This window comes from Apodemus sylvaticus, chromosome X (assembly GCF_947179515.1).
Source record: "Apodemus sylvaticus chromosome X, mApoSyl1.1, whole genome shotgun sequence".
NCBI lineage: Eukaryota > Metazoa > Chordata > Mammalia > Rodentia > Muridae > Apodemus > Apodemus sylvaticus.
In genome coordinates this window covers 929,620-950,286 of record NC_067495.1, presented here as the reverse complement: position 1 = coordinate 950,286, position 20,667 = coordinate 929,620, and the positions used below count along the sequence as shown (strand labels likewise).

Genomic DNA, 20,667 nt, shown 5'->3' with positions numbered 1-20,667 from the left:
ATGGAGAAGTGTTCCTCTTTCTCCACACATTCTTGCCAGCACGTGCTGTCTCCTGAGTTTTTGATCTTAGCCATTCTGACTGGTGTGAGGTGGAATGTCAGGGTTGTTTTGATTTGCATTTCCCTGAGCACTAAGGATGTTGAACATTTCTTTAGGTGCTTCTTAGCCATTAAAGTTTAGCTCCGTATCCCATTTTTCTTTTCTTTTATTGGACATTTTCTTTATTTACATTTCAAATGTTATCCCCTTTCCTGGGTTCCCCTCCAGAACCGCCCCCCTCCCATCCCTCCTCCCTCTGCTTCTGTGAGGGTGCTCCCCCAACAACCCACCTACTCCCTCCTTCCTGCCCTGGCATTCCCCTACTCTGGGGCCTCGAGCCTTCAAAGGACCAAGGGCCTCTCTTCCCATTGATGTCCAACAAGGCCATCCTCTGCTGCTGATGTGTCTGGAGCCGTCTGGGTCATTCCATATGTACTCTTTGGTTGGTGGTTTAGTCCCTGGGAGCTCTGAGAGGTTCTGGTTGGTTCATATTGTTGTTCTTCCTATGAGGCTGCAAAACCCCTTCAGCTCCTTCAGTTCTTTCTCTAGCTCCCCCATTGGGGACCCTGTGCTCAGTTCAATGGGTGGCTTTTTTTTTTTTTTTTTTGTTCTAGAACTTTCAAATGTGCGGTTAAGTTGCTAGCATAGGATCTCTCCAATTTCTTTATGAAGGCACTCCATGCTATGATTTTCCTCTTAGTACTGCTTCTATTGTGTCACATAAGCTTGGGTATACTATGCCTTCATTTTCTTTAAATTTTAGAAAGTCTTTAATTTCTTTATTCCTTCCCATTGAGTAGTTTTCAGCTTCCATGTATATGTGGGCTTTTTGTTGTTTTTGTTGTTTTTGACAGCCAGCCTTAGTCTGGGATGCTATGGTAGAATTCATGGGATTAATTCAGTCTTCTTATATCTGTTGAGTATTGTTTTGTGTCAATTATATGGGGTCTTACCTGTTTGCCTGGTTGTGTGGGAACTCCTGGGAGTCAGGCTGTCTCTGGGTGTTGGTGGGGTTGGAGGAGGACTGGAGCTCACTATCTGCTCCCAGGCTATGGAGGAAGATATGTATCTTGCAGGGCAGGAGGTCCTGTCAGCTCTGGGACCAGTCAGGGAGGGGGGTGTCCCAGTTAGTCTAGGTATCAGGTCTAGGCAGTGGGTCTCATCCGTGAGCCTGGGGGGGGGGGGTCAAGCTGTCTCTGGGTGTGTGGGAGAGTGTTGGGGAATAGAGCACAGAATCTCCCCCTGGGTACAGTTGCAGACCTTCCTTTGATAGTGTTTTTTTAAAGAAAAGAATACAAATTTGGGTGTATAGGGAAGGTAAGCTGTCAGGGAAAACGTACAATAGGCTAAGGCTAGCAGGTGTTCTTCCTGGACGTGGCCCAGTTTTTGCATGGCTAAGGATGGGTGAACTTTATAAGGCAAGATTCTATAGATACCTCATCCCAGGATTGCTTCTTGCAGCTGATATACCTTTCCTATTATTATTAAACATATATAACGATCACCAGGTATTACTCTAGGAAGATTTTGGCAGCTCAACAAAGATCTGTAGTGATGCTATATAGACAAATAGATGATTTCTTAATTCTAAATGATGATCCTATAAGAATTTTTAATTTATACTAGTAATTATTAAGCCCTCTATAATAGGACTGATATTTTTTAAACATTTATTTATTTATTATTATAAGTACACAGTAGATGTCCTCAGACACCCCAGAAGGGGGTGTCAGATCTCATTACGGATGGTTGTGAGCTACCATGTGGTTGCTGGGATTTGAACTCAGGGCCTCCAGAAGCGCAGTCAGTGCTCTTAACTGCTGAGCCATCTCTCCAGCCCCCAGGACTGCTATTAAAGCCCACTCTGATAATAAAAAATTGCAATGAGAATTCTGCCAGTCTTCATGAGTCACAAGCTAATTACTTCTGAGATAGAAAGCGGGCATTTATAACTTGGAACACATTCCAAGAGATTGTAAAACAATTAACCAAAGACCATAAAAATGAACTAACAATTTATTGTAGGTACAACGACAGAATATAAAATATTGACTGGGTTTATCTTCTTCAATGATAACTTCGTTATGGTCTTTAACCCTTGGTGAACCTGTAGAGATAGTGACAGATAATGAATGTCTAGTCTTAATGAATATATTTGTAAACATTCTCTTTTTATGATTTGAATTTATGTATGAATTTTTAGTGAACTTTTTTGGGGGGGAGGATGCTTGGAACAACCATGCTGTTGTTCTAGGGAATAACCCTAGAAAAAGGTACAAAAAACTAGGAACGATTATATTGCGTGGCAGTATTACATCAGAGCATACACAGGAGGATAGATAGAGCAAGTTTAGGAGGAGGAAGGTAAGAGGGAACATAAAAATTGAGAGAACAGAATGCAGAGAGAAAGAGGGACAAAGAAGAAGCTGCAGAGAGAGCAGAGACAGCAGAAAGAGCAGGAAGGCTTCTCCTTGTCTGGGGATGGAATAGGTCTTCTTTTTAACAGCAAGGCAGGCTTAGTCTTGCTGAAGAGAACAAAGCTTTTTTCTTACAGACTTGGGTTTAATTCATTTAGCAATAAAAAGGGTAAAAGCTTTTTCTTTCTATATGCAATAAAAATCTTAGCACATTCCCGATAAATCCGGAATGAGTGAGTTCTTTCTGCACTGGCACTTAGCATTTTGCTCCATATGCATATGTAAGTATAGATGTGTGTAAGTATGTAATTATGACATAAGTATGTAGCTGGGACCAACTGAAATACATGAACATATATGAATGTGTATGAATGAACTTATATATGAAATTATTTGAGTTCATGCATATTGCTTGTATAAAAGTTTTTCCTTCTGCAAGTGACTTCTGGTTCAATAAAAGTTTATTGCTCCAAACCTCCCCTTCTGCCTGACAAGGGCAGGCCAAGAGAAAAAAAAGCCCTAGCAATTAATCCTTTACTTAATCCCCCACTGATGCTAAACACCAGAGACTGCAGTTTCTGGCCTCAAAGGAATTCAAACAGGCATGTCAGTTACTGCTGCAAACTAATTTAGACTTAAGACAGCAACTAATATCTTAAAACACCAAGTCTTGTCCCTGCAGATCTCCACCCCTCCCACCCCCAACTCCTGGCTACCTTCAAGAGAGAGCAGGACCATCAGAGCTGTCCTACAGCAAACAGAGGAATCTGGGAGAAGTTGGGGAAGGGGAGTGAATATAATTAAAATATAGTGTACTGGCTGGTTTTATGTGTCAATTTGACATAGGCTGGAGTTATCACAAAGAAAGCAGCTTCAGTTGGAGAAGTACCTCCATGAGATCCAGCTGTGGGGCATTTTCTCAATTAGTGATCAAGTGGGGAGGGCCCCTTGTGGGTAGTATCATCTCTGGACTGTTAGTCTTGGGTTCTATAAGAGAGCAAGCGAAGCAAGTCAGGGGAAGCAAGCCAGTAAGGAACATCCCTCCATGGCCTCTGCATCAGCTCCTGCTTCCTGACCTGCTTGAGTTCCAGTCCTGACTTCCTTTAGTGATGAACAGCTGTGTGGAAGTGTAAGCTCAATAAACCCTTTCCTCCCCAACTTGCTTCTTGGTTTGTGCAGGAATAGAAACCATGACTAAGACATATAGTTTGCTAAATTCTCAAGGAATTTTTTTTTAAAAGAAAAGAAAAATATTTAAAAGTATTAAAAAAGAAAGTATATATATTAAAGTCCTAACCCTCAGTACCTCAGAATATAATCATATTTGGAAATAAATTCTTTATGGAAGTAATCAAATTAGAATAGGGTGATTAAGGTGAGTTTTAATCTGCTATAACTTTTAAAAAATTAATCAATTTATATCCCAAACACTCCTCCCCCTCCTGGTCCCTCCCTCCCAGAGTCCTTCCCTCTATCCCTTCTCCCCTTCTCCTCTGAGAGGGTAGGGCCCCCTGGGTATCCTCTCACCCCGACACATCAAATCTCTCTCTAACCTGCCATAACTTGTCTTTGAATTATTTATTTGTTATTGTTATTACTGTGTATGTGAGAGAGAGTGGGGGGAGGGGAGGGAAGGGGGAGAGAGAGAGAGAGAGAGAGAGAGAGAGAGAGAGAGAGAGAGAGAGATCTCAGGGTGGGACACAAATGCAACATATGTTTATGGAGGTCACATGACAACTTTATTATACTGATTGTTTAAGTATGTTCTGGGAATTGACCTGAACTCAGGTCGCCAGGCTTAGGGGGTAAGTGCCTTTAACAGGTGAGGCATTTTGTAGATCCTGTATCTATTTCTCTATGAAAAAGGGAACTCTGGACACACTGGTGCATATGTGTGTCTAGAGGGAAGAGAATGTGAAGACATGAGAATATGGTTTGGCATTGGAAGGATGCATTTTTAAGCTGAGAAACATCTGAGAATGATGCTGAGAGAGAAATGTTCTCTAAGCCCTTTCAATGACCATAGGCCTGCTTATGATACCTTAATTTTAGACTTCTAATCTCCAGAATAATAACTGTTCTGAGCCTTCTAGTTTGTGATACTCTGTTACAGAAATCCTAGGAAATTAATACACGTTTTTCACATTTAGAAATGGAATATTGCTTTAAAAAATACGTAACATGAAAGGTATTTGTGCTTTCCATGTGAATCTGATAATCTGAGTTTAATCCCTTGATTCCATCGTTGAAGCACAGCATTTATTTCTGGATGTTGTTCTCTGACCTCTGTACATATGCTGTGGCATACATACACACATACACATATAAAACCCACAAAATAATTAAAATATGAAAGAGGTTTTTGGATAGGTATAATGGGTTAAGGGTGGAAATTTTTTAAGATATTTGACATAAGAAGTATAGATTTAGCTGGGTGCCTTTAATCCTAGCACTTGGGAGGATGAGGCAGGTAGATCTCTGTGAGTCAGTGACAAATCTGCTCCACATGGTGAGTTCCAAGGCAGCCAGTGATAGATAGTGAGACACTATCTCATAAAGAAGCATAAGTTTATTTGAAAACCTATTGATATAAATATGTTAAAGGTGAAGAATCAGAATCCAGGGCATATTAATACAAATGGAAGGAAAGTTAATCCTTATTGTAAAGGCACAAAGATCTTGGTGCGATTGTATTCTCTCAGCTCAAAAGTAGTACTTATAAGTAGTAAACTTTGATATTTATTTGAGGAGTTTCTAAACATTGCAGAAAGCACAGTGTGATTTATCCTTGATGCTTATCATATAATGTGAAAGGAAAGAGTTAAATCATAAAAAAAACCTTAAAGGAAAAATTATTATTTGAGGATTCTGAAATGCTTAGTGCCTAACTTTCACTATGCCAAGACCAAGGCAACTTATAGAAGAGAACTTATTGGTGGGTTAAAATTTCAGAGGATGAGTCCATGACCATCATGGTGGGGAGCAGTAGGTAGGCAGACATGGTGCTGGAATAGTGCAGGCATGGTGAGAGCTCACATCTTTAGGCAACAACCACAAAGTAGAGAAAGACACAAAAGAGCATGTCTTTTAAAACCCCAAAGCCAGAGTGACACCTCCTATTCCCAAACAGTCCCACCAACTGGGGACCAAGTACTCAAACAGATGTGCCTCTGGGGGGCCATTCTCATTTGGACCACTAGACTTAACCCATCTATTGCAAAAATTGGAAAAATATACTCTGAGAAGATCAAAGGTATGAATGAACACATTGTTCAAAAGATTTGGCAGTTAACTTTTGGATCTAGGTAATTATTTCAGTAGAAACATTACCAGCTTGGGCTAAAGGAGACAGATGGGAGAAAATGAAGGAAGCACTTCTGTGGTTCCATAGGTAGGAAATAGAATGTGATGCTGTTTTAGTGTGAGTATGTGTTATCCTTAAAGAAAACAGAAGATTGGCATTATAAATAGTTCAGAAGTCATCAGGGTTGCAATCACCATCGTGAACACTGAGACCATAGCTAATGGATACCACTTTTCTCTGTTTCAGAAGGAAGGGCCACTTTGTTTTTCCATGACCAAGAGGTTAGGGCTACTACTGAGAACCAAGCACGTGAGACTTCCATGTCTAAATTAACATCATTTCTCTTAAAAATTTTGTATGCTCTTAAATTTTCTCTTTAAAATTCCTTTATGGTACTTGGATATCAATTTTGTGCTAGTATGTGGCCTTAGATGGAGTTTATCACTAGTTTTGGGCTACATTCTCAAGCATACAACTCCACTGAGACCCAAGTTCAGTACTCCAGAGTTGCTATGGTCTTCATATCTTCCATAGGCTGAGCCTGAATCAAAAGGACTTGAGTGTACTACAAGCAGAACTAGGAGTGGATCTTTTGTATGCTATATTTCCAGCACCTCACTAAAGGACAAGGATTCCACAATGGTCTGTTCTGTGTTTAGTTACCATGTAGAGGAAATTTTTACTAAATGTCTTCTTTTTCACTCTCAATATACATATTCATGATGGTTAATCTTCATTGTCCAATTGACTAGATTTAGAAGATTGGTGAAATACATCTATATCTGGGTGTGCCTGTTAGGGTCTTTCCAAAGAGAGTTGAATTAACTAAGGTAGGAAGACCCAACTTGAGTATGGGCTGGTACCATCTCTTAGGGTGACCATCTCAGTTGAATAAAGGGGCAGAGGAGCCATTTGAACTCTGAATAGTAGGGGTGATCATTCAGTTTTTCAGGTTATCCTTTTTAGACAGAGGTTGGATTGGTCTGCATTGTCCTTAAAAACTCTTGTTGACATTTAATTACAACTGTGATACTGAGTGGAGGGACCTTTAAATTGTGAAAATGTCATAGGGCTCTGCCATTCAGATTTGATTATTATCATCCAGAGCTTGGTTTGGTTATTACCAGAATGAGTTTGTTGTAAGTTTGGCCCCTATCCTACCCTCTGTTTCTCTCTTTCATGCATTCTCCCTTTTGCTTCTGTCCTGCTGTGATGCAGTGTGAAGGCCCTTACAAGATGTTAAGGCCACAATCTTGGACTTAACAGCCTCCAGAATTGTTAGCTAAATAAACTTGTATTGTTTATAAATCATCAGACCTGTGGCATTCTTTTACAGCAGCAATAAATTGACTAAAATAGTGGAAGGACTTCTACTTATCTACAAAGACATAGCAGAATTTAGAGATTTAGTTTCCATTCCTTTCCCAATAAATGGCTTTAATTTAATAGCAGATAGCCTGGAAGTTTGTGGATTCAATTTGATTTACAGTATATTTATTTTTTAGGATGAGTCTGGGTTTGATTTTTATTGATGTTAGTTTTATAGTTACAGAAGCAGGTGTAGAAATCTTTTGTCTTTTGAGACATGTATGTAGTCCAGGTCAGCTCTAAATTCATGATATCTGGAAAACTTTACATTGATGGTCACTAAACCATCAGATGCTTGAGATTAACAGATGGCATCCACATTGCCTAATAGAAAAGCAAAGTAGAGGGGAGAGGAGATAAAAGGAGCAGGGCCCCATTGCAGGTAACAAAAAAATGATGACTGGGTGAGGAGTCTAATCCTGTAATAAAATAAACATGTTGAGAAACAACAACAAAAATCATGATATTTTTGCATCTGTTTCCTGGGTACTGGGATTACTGATATATACAGCACACGTGGCCCTGGTGTAGAAATTTTCAAGTTATTTTTTTGACTCATGAGCCCAGAAATTTGATGTTTGAATTCACCCCACCTGTCTCCCTTAATCCAATGTAATTTGATGTAACCAGCCAATTTTATTAAACAAAACATTCTAATTCATCATCACTCAGAAAGTTACCTAAAGATTTGAATCCAGTATTGATATTTGCTTATCTTTATCACTATATCATACCATGAACTATCAGATCAGAATCATCTTTCCTACTGGAAATACTTACCAAATCTGATCAAATTAAAGGATTAATTCTACAAATTCCATAACTAATTCAGGAAAAACCCTTCCTGATGATCTGAAGATTCTTTCACTCTGAAATAGCTTTTGGCACCAAAATCTGTATTAGGATTCTCCCGAGAAGTAAAATGAATAAGGAAATCTGGTGTGTATGTGTGTGTGTGTGTGTGTGTGTGTTGCATGTATAGACACAATACACAAATTTCATGAAAGAACAGTGCAAACGTATTGAAAAGATGTGTAGTCTGGAACTTCAGGTGGGAGTCATTGCTGTCTTAAATGTAGATCCCCTGCACAGGGTGGCTGAGTGGGAGTTGAGGTAATGGGGGTTCTGCCTAAATTGTTGTTGCAATGGAATCCTTGCCAAAATTGAGTGTCGTGAAGATGGACAAGGAAGCATAGAAGTGGAAGCCTAGTTGGGCCGTGACTTCAGAAGACCCTGATTCAAATTTTATTCAAGGAGTACTCTACGATGCCATTTAAAGGGTCTGGGTCATAAGTGCTCCTACTTGCATTTTGTGGTTATAGTTTTTTTGTTTGTTTGTTTTTTGTTTTTTGTTTTTTGGATTTGGTTTTTTCAAGACAGGGTTTCTCTGTGTAGCCCTGGCTGTCCTGGAACTCACTCTGTAGACCAGGCTGGCCTCGAACTCAGAAATCTGCCTGCCTCTGCCTCCCAGAGTGCTAGGATTACAGGCGTGTGCCACCAACACCCAGCGTAGTTTTTTTTTTTTTTCTTAAATCATTGGGCATAGTAATGTGAACCAAAGTTTCAAGAAAGAACCACATCTTACACCTTCCCTTTTGTAAGACTGCTTAGAACTTAAGTGATTGTGAAGAGGTTGGAATATTGTTAAGTCCAAAGCATAATTATGGTTTTTCTTGAGCTATCTTTAACAGTATTAATAGCTCATCATTTTCCACCTCTCTGTCTGAACTGAACTGTGTCCACTCTGTATTGTGATTGTTTGGTGAAAACTTTTGGAATTATTAACTTTATAGGAAGCTAGCTTCCACCAAGGCTAATAATGTCATCAGCATCTGAAACCTCTAGCAGAGGCTTCCCCACTTTGTTATAGCCTAGGTACCAATATCTTGACCTGAAATCTTATTTGTTCTGTTACTTTAAAAACTGTTGCCATGTTGGAACATGGAATTTGAAGTGACTTGAATCTGTGTTCCCAGTTCATGTACCAAAATAAGCTCTCCTCTCTTATCCTTTTTAAGGTGAGAGCTGTGCTGCTGTATCAGTAGTAGCACTAAGGTATAACTATATACTTAACTCTCTCAAATAACAAATAGAAAACAATTATCTGGATCTAGTTCTCTATCATGTTCTCTGAATAGGGTTTAAAGTTCCCAAACCAGAAGTCATCTTCAAGTTGGAGCAAGGAGAGGAACCATGGATATTGGAGGAAGGAGTCCCATACCAGAGCTATTCAGGTAAGTGAGTGTGACCTAGGTAGAGGTCTGTGGAAACCCCCACTCCCTGAGATGCTACTACCTTGAAAATGCTGTCATTGTTGCTCTCCTTTAAGATTTTAGAAACTGTTTTACCCAGCTCTTAGGAACTGAATTTTCTTCTCCTATTATTTCAGATGCTGTTATAAACTGTCTTCTTTACTTAACTTTCCTCCAGGGATAGCGCCTTTCTGCCCCCATTTCCACACTCTGGATTGTAGGCCAGGCCTCTTCTCTATGGATCTTGCTTCCTTGGATATTTTTTTCCTAGCACATTTCTTTTCCTTTTTCCTTTTTTTCATAAATCAGATTTATGTATGTATGTATGTATGTATGTATGTATGTATGTATGTATTTATTTACATACTTACTTACTGTATACGAGTATACTGACGCTCTCTTCAAACACACCAGGACAGGGCATCAGATCCTATTACAAATGGTTGTGAGCCACCGTATGGTTGTTGGGAATTGAACTCAGGATCTCTGGAAGAGCAGTCAGTTCTCTTAAGCACTGAGCCATCTCTGCAGCCCTCCTCCTATCACATTTTAATGCTTCATCACTGAGATCACAACTCGGCCTCTAGCTTATTATCACACCCATTTGCTTTCTTTGAAAATAGGTAGGATCATCTTTTTCCCGTTCTTAGTATCTTTACTAAAACTCTTCATTTTATCCTCTCACTTTAAGATACTCAACTGTCACCTACAGTTTTCCATGCTTTCTATTCTAAGTATTACCTTAAAATTGTTCATTTTTTATTGAAAAATGAAGTAAAAACATTTTATGATAAAATTGAAGATTTACATGGAAAATATTTCTGATAAAATTATAGAAAAATATAGAATAACATGGTAAAATTGAAGACTATCATGGAAAATTACACAGATAAAATGGTAGGCATAAAAATATTTATAAGTTGATTGAAAGTAGAATTATAAACATTTTCTGATAAAATTGAAGATTTATATGTAAATATTTCTGACAATTGAAGAAATATATACAAAAACATTAAAATTGACAATTTTCATGGAAAATTAAAAAGCAAAATGGTAGACATAAAACACATTGCTAAATTAATTGAAAAAGGAAGTAGAAACATTTTATGATAAAATTGAAGATTTACATGGAAAATATTTCTGATAAAATTATAGAAAAATATACAATAACATGTTAAAATTGACAGTTTTCATGGAAAATTAAAGAGTGAAATGGTAGACATAAAATATTTCTAAGATGATTGAAAATGGAATTAAAAACATTTTCTGATAAAATCAAAGATTTACCAGCAAAGTATTTCTGATAAAATTGAAGAAATAAATAGAAAAACATGTTAAAATTGAAGATTATCATGGAAAATTATACAGATAAAATTGTAGGCCTAAAAATATTTCTAAGTTGATTTCTAAGTTGACCTAAATGTGAAATTATAAACATTTTCTGATAAAATTGACGATTTACTTGGAAAATATTTTTGACAAAATTGAAGAAATATATAGAAAACATGTAAAAATTGAAAATTATCATGGAAAGTAATACAGATAAAATGGTAGACATAAAAAATACTACTAAATTAATTGAAAGGGGAATTACAAACATTTTCTGATAAAATTAAAGATTTACATGAAAAATATTTGTGGTAGTCTACGTCTTTTTATTGGGGAATTGAGTTGATTGATGTTAAGAGATATTAAGGAATAGTGATTGTTGCTTCCTGTTATTTTTATGTTTGTGTGGTTACTTTCTTTTGGGTTTGTTGGAAGAAGATTACTTTTTTCCTTTGTCTAGGGTGTAGTTTCCCTCCTTGTGTTGGTGTTATTCATCTATTTTCAGACTTTCTGTTCTGGTCCAGTCTGTTTGGAGTTCTGTAGGCTTCTTGTATGATCATGGGCATCTCTTTCTTTAGGTTAGGGAAGATATTTACTGGCCCTTTAAGTTGTAAATCTTCACTCTCTTCTATACCTATTATCTTTAGGTTTGGTCTTCTCATTGTGTCCTGGATTTCCTGGATGTTTTGGGTTAGGCAATTTTTGTATTTTGCATTTTCTTTGACCGTTGAGTCAATCTTTTCTATGTCATCTTTAGCACATGCATTTCTTTCTTCTATCTCTTGTATTATGGTGGTGATGCATCCGTGACTCCTGATTTCTTTCCAAGGTTTTCTATCTCCACAGTTGTCTCCCTTTGTGATTTCTTCATTGTTTCTACTTCTATTTTTAGATCCTGGGTGGTTTTGATCATTTCCTTCGCCTGTTGTGTTTTCCTGTAATTCTTTAAGGGATTTTTGTGTTTCTTTTTTAAGGGCTTCTGCCTGTTGACCGATGTTCTCCTGTATTTCTTTAAGGGAGTTGTTTAAGTCTTTCTTGAAGCCCTGTATTAGCATCATGAGATGCAATTTTAAATCCAACTCTTACTTTTCTGGTGTGTTGGGGTATCCGGGACTTGCTGTGGTGGGAGAACTGGGTTCTGATGTTGCCAAGTAGCCTTGGTTTCTGTTGGTAGGGCTCTTGTTCTTGCCTTTTGCCATCTGGTTATCTCTGGTGTTAGTTGGTCTTGCTGTCTCTGGCTGGAGCTTGTCCCTCCTGTGGGCCTGTAAGCCTGTGTCTGTACTCCTGGGAGACCAACTCTCTTCTGGAAGGGTCTGTGCATAGAAGGCTGTAGAGCTGTCTAGCTCCCTGGCTTAAATGGCGCCTGGAAGGCTCTTGTCACAGTTGCTCCACTGATCGTATGCCCTGTGTGCTCCTATCTGTTCTCATCCAGAGAGATATTGGAGAGAAGGTGGAGATCTCACCTCCACACTCAGAAGTGAAAGTCCTACTGGGAGATCACTCTTCTCTGGTAGACTGTGCACAGAAGGCTGTGGAGCCTCCTGACTCCCTGGTGCAAATGGCAGCTGGAAGATGTTATTTCATCTTAAATGCAACTATCACATCTTATTCTGTAAGATATTGCATTTATCATTGGCATTAGCTTTATGAAATAAATTTCCAGTTAGTCTGTATTATATAACCCATAACCAGTTACACTTTTCTCTGTTTCATCTACTTCATGGCCACTATTACCAGTTTAAAAATGTTACTTGTATAGCTTTCCTTACTTCATGTTTTCTTCAAATATTTCATCTGTCTTCAATGCTTACCATACACAAATTATTTCTATGCACATGGGCATTTCATCATTTTATATTTGTCTATTCAGGCTATAGATATTTTCATTTTGTGTTTAGATGACCAACTCTTCCATGGAGTGCTCTCATTTACTGTAAATGATGAGAGCCTTTCTCTTCTCATCATACTTCAAGGGCTTTCATTCCTTATAATTTTGTAAGTTTCTGAATATAAGAGTTAATATTTCACTCTCATAACTGCCATGAATACAGAAAATATTTAAATTAATTAAAGTTGTGAGGGATAAGGATTAATATCTTTTGTTTCAGAAAATGCTACTGAATGTAAGAGAACTTTGATTATTGTTGGAAACAAAGGATAATTTCATAATAGAAGATGCTAAGTAGACTCCATGGAGAAAGACTTCCTGAGTGTATTCATTAATTTGATAATAAACTGGATTTTATAGGCATTTTATGATTGATTAATAGAATGTACTTACATGAATTGCTATTTTTTCTCGCCTGATATGTGTTTTTATATACAGTTTATAAAATTCTTCGAGTTGGGGGCAATTGTAAGAGTTTTCATTGTGAGGACAGTCTTTTTCCCTAGGAGCATTGGTACCTATTGTCTAAATCTTGCCTGGGATTACCAAGGGAAAAGTAGATTACTTCTAAGACATGTCTATGAATTCAGGACTAATGGCTCCAGAAAAAATTAGAGCCAGATTATGAGGAAAAAATTAAAAATAAAAATAGAAGGATAGTCAGTTTGAGGCCAGCCTGGTCTACAGAACAAATTCCAGGACAGCCAGGCCTACACAGAGAAAGCTTGTCTTGGGAAAAAATAGAGGAATGAGGAGGCTAGACATGGATTAGTAGTGAAGAGCACTGCCTACTCTTCCAGAGTACCTGGGTTCAATTTCCAGCACCCATATGGCATCTTCTAACATTTATAACTCCAGTTCCTGAAGCTCTAATTCCACTTACGCTGCTGCAGGTACCAGCCATGCATGTAGTGAACAGACAATGCATGAAGGGAAACATTCATGGAATATAACATAATGTAACAAAATAAGAATAGGGTATAAAGTTTTTGATAAAATGTGTATGTGGAAAAGAGAAATTTGGATTTGATGTCTTAGCATTCTCAGTGTCTAAAATTCCTTATTAAATAGCTCAGTGGTATAATGCTTCAATTTAAATTATTTATTAAGAATATAACATGTTTCATGTATTCTGTAGCAATGGAAACATATTATACCTTTTCTGGAAGAGAGTAATACTTGAATTTTGTTAAAGCCAATTTGTAGTAATAAAGAGGTAATAAAATACAGTGATTGGCTAGATATAGTGGTACACGGTATACATGTGGTACATATAATCCCAGAACTTAGAAGGCAGTGCTAGAAGGATTAGAAGTTCAAAGCCAACCTCAGATACATATTATGAGTTTGAGGCCAAGATAGACTGCATGAGACAATATCTTGAAAAACAAACACAAACATAAGCCAGGTGTAGTGGTGCATGTGTATATTCCTACTACCTTGGAGACAGAGGCAGGAGGATCACATGTTTGAAACCAAACTGGTCTACATAGTGAATTCCAGACCAGCCAGGCAAACACTCTCTCAAGAATAAAACAAATCACCAAATAGAAAACAAAACAGCAAACAAACAAAAAGATACATTTATTTAAATATGCAATGATTTTGTTCCACTGTTTTGTTTTGTTTTGTTTTTGAGACAGGGTTTCTCTGTGTAGCTCTGGCTGTCCTGGAACTTACTCTGTAGACCAGTCTGTCTTTGAACTCAGAAATCCGCCTGCCTGTCTCCCAAGTGCTGGGATTACAGGCGTGCACCACCACTGCCCTTTATTCTTCTCTTTTTTTAAATGTCTGTTTTAAGTACATGATATATGTAATCATACAATTCTGGTAAAAATGGTATCTCATTGAATCTTACCCAATTCTAATACACAACATGGTCTCGATCCCTTAAAGTTCTAAATTATTTTATTCTTTTGCTGTCAAATTTTTTGTTAGATATTTGCTTTATTTACATTTCAAATGGTATCCCCTTTCCACATTACCCCTCCGATAACCCCCATCCCATTCTTTTCTACTATTAGAAAACTTTGATATTCACATTTATTCAGGAATCCTTAGGTTTTTTTTTTTTTTACAGTATATTATTCAATCTCTTAGAATTTTTTTTGACACCTGCACATTTGAACCTTTGTTGCTGCCAAGTCCAGATTTAGTAGGCAGAGAGGCAAAAGTGGGCCTGGGGACAAAATATCTAAGATTCCAGTGCTCTAGTTTGAAAGTGTGCCTATAATTTTCTTTCCAATTCAATTGATGAGAACACTGTTACATGGGAATACCAATCTTCAAAGGAGGCTCAGAAAGGTGGTTTGACTGGACATCCTTATCATTCTCTTCCACATATGGCCTATCTGTTTTGATAAATATATGTATATATGTAATAGCTTATCTGGATATATGTAATAGCTTATCTGGCTTATGTTGTGTGTATATGTTTGTGTGTGTGTGTGTGTGTGTGTGTATGTATGTTGTGTGTAATGAGAGAAACAATTATATCTGTGATATAGAAATAGAATATAGACATCTATTTATTGTTCCTGAAATTAGGGCTACAGTACTTACTCATGTAGATATAATGGTTACTTTATTTTATGATATTAATTTGATATTGTTGCTAATAAGATGAGAGGCACACACTTAAATCCCAGCAGTTTCCATTCAAGTTTGAAGCCAACCTTGTCTATATAATGAGTTTTAGGCCAGCAATTAATAAAAAAGTTAGGCAAGATAAAAGAATGAGATGAGTGAGGATTTAGACTTGGAAGCTAGAATAGCATAAAGTATCAATAAAGATTGCCACATAATAAGTGCTCTGTATGTATTTTCTGTCACCATTTTCATCAGAGTTATTTATTTTTATGAGTTTGACTTAGAATACACATATATACATATAGATTTTAATCTTATACAATCTATTCTTTATGTCAAGTTTTGTATTTTTCTTTTAGGTGAGAAGTTTAATAACTCAGAAAAAAGAATTTCTGAAAAAGCTACTACAATTTATGGCGAAACAGTGGATGAAGATTCAAGAGATGATTTGTTGTATTCCGTCTTAGAAGAAATGTGGCAAGATGCTGAATGGATGAAAAGATACCAGGGAAAACAGTTCTACCCTTTGAATCATGCTGCTTTCCGTAAGGAAATATTGAATACTAAGAGAGATTATGAATGTACAGATATTGGAAAGCATGTAAACTTCAAAACAAATGTTGTTACTTCACAGAAAAGACTCCATATAAAAGACTCATTTGGAAAGCATTTTAAGCATAATTTAGACTTTCATATTCATAATAAAAACAAAGCAACAAAGAATTTTGACAGAATAATAAGCCACAGGCAAGGTTTTGTCCACAGTACTTCTTATACTAACCTTGAAAATCCACATATGGGAACAGAATTCTATGAAAGTAGTCAGAATGGAAAAGTCATCAGAATCAAGCATACATGTAGACAAAGTATGATATTTCCTATTGGGGAAAATCTAAAAGCATGTGATGCATTTGGAAGGATCCCCACCCCCAAATCACATATCTTCACTCCTAGAATTCACAATGTGGAAAAACATGATGAACTTTGCAAATGCATAAATGATTTTACACAGACGCCACTACTCAGTATGTATCAGAGATTTCACGGAGATGAACAATTATACATATGTACTCAATTTGGGAAGGCATTCATTCAGAATTCTGAATTAAAGATGCATGAGGAAACTTACATTAGAGAAAAACTGTACAAGTGCAGTGAATGTGGAGAATCATTTTCTCAGCTGCCTTCTCTATTTAGGCATCAAACAACTCATACTGGAGAAAAACTCAATCCATGTAATGAATATGGGAAAGACTTCTCTTTGAGTTCATCCCTCACTACACACCAGAAAATCCATACTGGGGAGAGACATCACAAATGTAATGAGTGTGGGAAAGCCTTTACCCAAAAGTCAACACTCCGAATGCATCAGAGAATTCACACAGGAGAGAGATCTTATGTATGTACTAAATGTGGGCAGGCTTTCATCCAGAAAGCACACTTGATTGCACATCAAAGAATTCATACTGGAGAAAAGCCTTATGAATGCAGTGACTGTGGAAAATCCTTCCCTTCTAAGTCCCAACTTCAGATGCATAAGCGAATTCACACTGGAGAAAAACCCTATATATGCACTGAGTGTGGGAAGGCTTTCACCAATAGGTCAAACCTCAATACTCACCAAAAGTCTCATACTGGAGAGAAATCTTACATATGTGCTGAATGTGGGAAGGCCTTCGCTGACAGGTCAAATTTCAATAAACACCAGTTCATTCATACTGGGGAAAAGCCCCATGTTTGTGCCAATTGTGGGAGGGCCTTCATCCAGAAGTCACAGCTAATTACACACCAGAAAAGCCACACTATGGAGAAACCTTATAAATGTCCTGACTGTGAGAAATCCTTCTTCAAGAAACCACATCTCAAAGTACACCAGCGAATCCATACAGGAGAGAAACCATATATATGTGCAGAATGTGGGAAAGCCTTCACTGACAGGTCTAATTTCAATAAACACCAGACAGTTCACACTGGGGATAAACCCTATAAATGTAGTGAATGTGGGAAGGGCTTTACTCAGAAATCAGTTCTAAGTATGCATAGAAGTAGTCATGCCTGAAAGTAACACTGCTTCATCAAAACAAAGACAGCCTCATGGTAGAAATCAAATCTAAGTGTACATTATAAGATTCATCTAAGATAGACTTTGTGTAAATACCCTGTACAAAACTTCCAGCTATATCACCTGAGATGAGAAAAGTTGTTTTGAAAAGACCCTTTAAGAATACATTGGAAAGGGGGGATTTTTATATTTGCATGGCCTCACAAAGCAGAATACATATTGGGAAAATGTTAGTTTGATACATTAAGAAATGTCTTTCTATAGGAAGTATTACAAAGCAAATTGTTACCAAATTCTTTTTTAGAAAGAAATTATGCAAGTTTCAGTAATTAAGTAGTTAAAAGTAACATCAAAATGAATGATAAAGCAACAAAATAATGTATTTGATGTCTAAAATTCTCAGTTCTGTAGCTTTTTTTGTGGTGAAATATACTGTGTAACAGGAAGAATATAAGTTCCTTTTCAAAATTAGAATGATTGTGTATATCAAATTTTTTTGTGACTGAATATTTCAAGTGTATCCACAAGTGAAAAGGTTATTTTGATTTTATATATATACACATCTGCAGATATAATTTTATATGGTAACATAAAATGATCCTGTTACTCATTATGCTGAACATGAAATAGTCTTACTTCTTTAATTTGGTAAAAGTACAGTAGCCACAGATGTGTGTGTATAGTATTTTCTCCTAGGTTTCCCTTTTTATTAAACAGAAGAGCAAATGTCTTTGATTTTAATGTGTTCAATTCATTTTATTTGTAAGTATTCTGAATTTTTATGGGCTACAGTGTGATGTTTTGCTGTGTTTGCATATGTGTATAGGTCAGCTCAAATTACTTAACATTATCTATTATCTCAAATACTTATCAATTTTGCATGATGAAATGATTTGAAATAATCTCCTGTGGCTATTTTGAACTGCATGTTGCCAATTACCTTTTATGTAATTGCACACCAGAACTTATTCCTTTAGTCTATCAGTGATATTGTCTCCATTAATCAATCTCTCCTATTATCTTTTCTACCCTTTGTTTCCCAGTTAGGCACTTTTTATGAATGCCCTTTTGTAGTGTTACTCTGTTATATTTTTGTTAAGAAGTAGCTTCTTGCTGCTCCTTGACTTTTGAATTTGACTATGACTGGCTTTGGCCAGAGGGCCTTATGAAAGAGATTTTAAAAGGGGCTTGAGTTATGTGAAAGCCTGCCTCAAAGTTTACTCTTTCTAGCTGCTCTTTGGAATCCTGAGATTTCTGTGTGAAAAGTCTCAGATCACACTACTGGAAGATTAAGAAAGCCACATAGAGCAAAGCAAGCCAGCTCAGCTGAAATCTGATTGGCCAAATAGCTTGCCAACTCTTAGATATAGGAATGAGGCCTTATTAGATTTCTAGTCCTATCCAAGACACTCCTGCTCAGAACAGCCATATCAATTATCCCAGCCAAACTGACATTGTGAGGTAAATAACCACCATTTTAAACAGCAGCATATTGGATTGGTTTGTTGCATAGCAAATGCTAAGTAAGACACAAAAGGATATTATATCCTACCATAATGTGGTATTGGCTTTGGTCCTGGGAATCAGGTGGTGGAGACCAGAATGAGAAAAACTTAGTAAAATGTAGCCCACATTATTTAGTAAGTGAAAAATGGGAAAACACCCAAAATGTTCTGTAAGAACATAAAGAACCTGCCAGTTGAACTTTTGTATCTGACTTAGGAAATTTCTGAGAGAATAATATAAGTATCACTTTGCTGCTTTTAGCTGCATATAATAAAGTGCAGAAAAGAGAGATGAATTCAAGAAATAGCTGTTCTAACTGGCAAACAGAATCAAAAGGAATACTAAAAATACTTGAGTATTTAAGAAATAACTGTTTTACATAGGCAATCACCTAGTAATTAGTATCAAAGGATTACATAGGTAATCACCTAGTAGTATCAAAATATCCTCAAGGTATAAACTGTCCTAAAGGTCAGTCATTGATGTGTCTATTTAAGTCTTTATTACAATGTATAGAGTATTGCATTGGTGCTAAATTAGTGAGCATTCAGACCATGGCAACTTGAGAAACTGTTCTAAATAAAGAGAAGCTTACCATAAAGATTCACTGATATGGCATTTGGGACATGAGCTAGCTCAAAGCAGATCCATAGAAAACTAAAGAGTGCTTTATCTTTGAAATTACCTCAAGATTGCTTTTAAAGTGACTGAAATAATTCAAAATTAAAGTTGTCTGGACTGCCCTACCTAAACTAGCATCTACAAGAAGGATATGAGCTATTTGCTAAAATAGTAGTAAACATGAATCCTTCCTTATGGGAAATGAAGGTCTTAGAAGGAAGACCCAAACATAATATTTAACATTCCAACACCCATGTCTGCTCACAACTGCCTGTAACTCCAGTTCCAAGGGAACTTTGGCATCCATGGTACCTGCAGTCATGTTCATATATAACTATGCAGACACTCATACACATAATTAAAATATTAAATAATTAATGTACAGTTATCTAACTACAGATTATATTCTCCCAACTCTCTCGGAAAGATGACAGAACTCTGAATTTCACACAATAATGGTAATGAACTGTAGCTGTGTTTTTGGTGCTTGTCCAGAAGGTGTATTTGTGTATGAGAAACATAAGATTTTGAAAGAGTAAAAAATCTCTGTATGACAGAAAAAATGAAAGTCAGCTTAGGATAAGAGAAAAAACCTTGCAGTTAACTGGACACAGACAAAATTTCAATGCATACAAATCATGAAACTTTACTTCTCCTAGTCTTGCAGCAGTGATAAAATGCCATAAAATATAATTACATCGCTTTTCTGTGACTACTGCTTTATCAGTGATGTCAACAAATGTCTTCTGTAGAGAGCCTTATTGAGGTGCCATGCCAACTGGCAGGGCCAATGTGAAGTTCCTCTCCCAGCCTTTGAGCCAGAACTCCTGTATCAGCCATAATCCCCTCCACCTAGGGTGGAGTTCTCAGACCATGGTGAAGCCTATTGTTCTCCAAGGACCTGCAGTTTCCTGAGAAACACTAGCCACCTGTGGAGCAACTGAACTGGTTCTGCTGAGAAGCTTCCAGCCTTTTCCCCTGCCTATGTATTTGTGGAGTTCTTCATTAAACTTTGAGACCCTGAACAGCAATGTTGTCTTGGTCGTCGTCTCTTTTTGCTGCCTTCCCATACATCCCTAGCTTCTCTTCCAGGTAACCCATTCGATGGAACTGCAGGCAGTTACAGTCTTCCACCTAGTTTTAGGAATTTCCCATCACTGAGCTTACTTGACATTCTATATGTAGGGTTGCATCTGTGTAGTTGCCCTACAATCCTTGAGGCTTAGCTCCTGCCTTACATTCCTCTTGTGAGTTTGGGGTATGTGTCCTTGTTGACAGCCACTGAGTTCTGC

The 20,667-nt window shown here is 37.1% G+C and overlaps 1 protein-coding gene across 7 annotated transcripts in view; it reads left to right on the top strand.

Moving 5' to 3' along the window:
• Znf81 (zinc finger protein 81) overlaps positions 1 to 20,406 on the top strand; it is a 64,414-nt gene extending 44,008 nt beyond the window's left edge. For all 7 annotated transcript variants that reach the window (XM_052171238.1, XM_052171241.1, XM_052171239.1 and 4 more), the window contains 2 exons: positions 9,267 to 9,362; positions 15,546 to 20,406. In XM_052171238.1, coding sequence (XP_052027198.1) covers positions 9,267 to 9,362; positions 15,546 to 17,245 — 1,796 coding nt within the window. In that variant the 3' untranslated portion in view covers positions 17,246 to 20,406. The remainder of the gene's footprint in view (positions 1 to 9,266; positions 9,363 to 15,545) is intronic.
• The last annotated feature ends 261 nt before the right edge of the window (positions 20,407 to 20,667 follow it).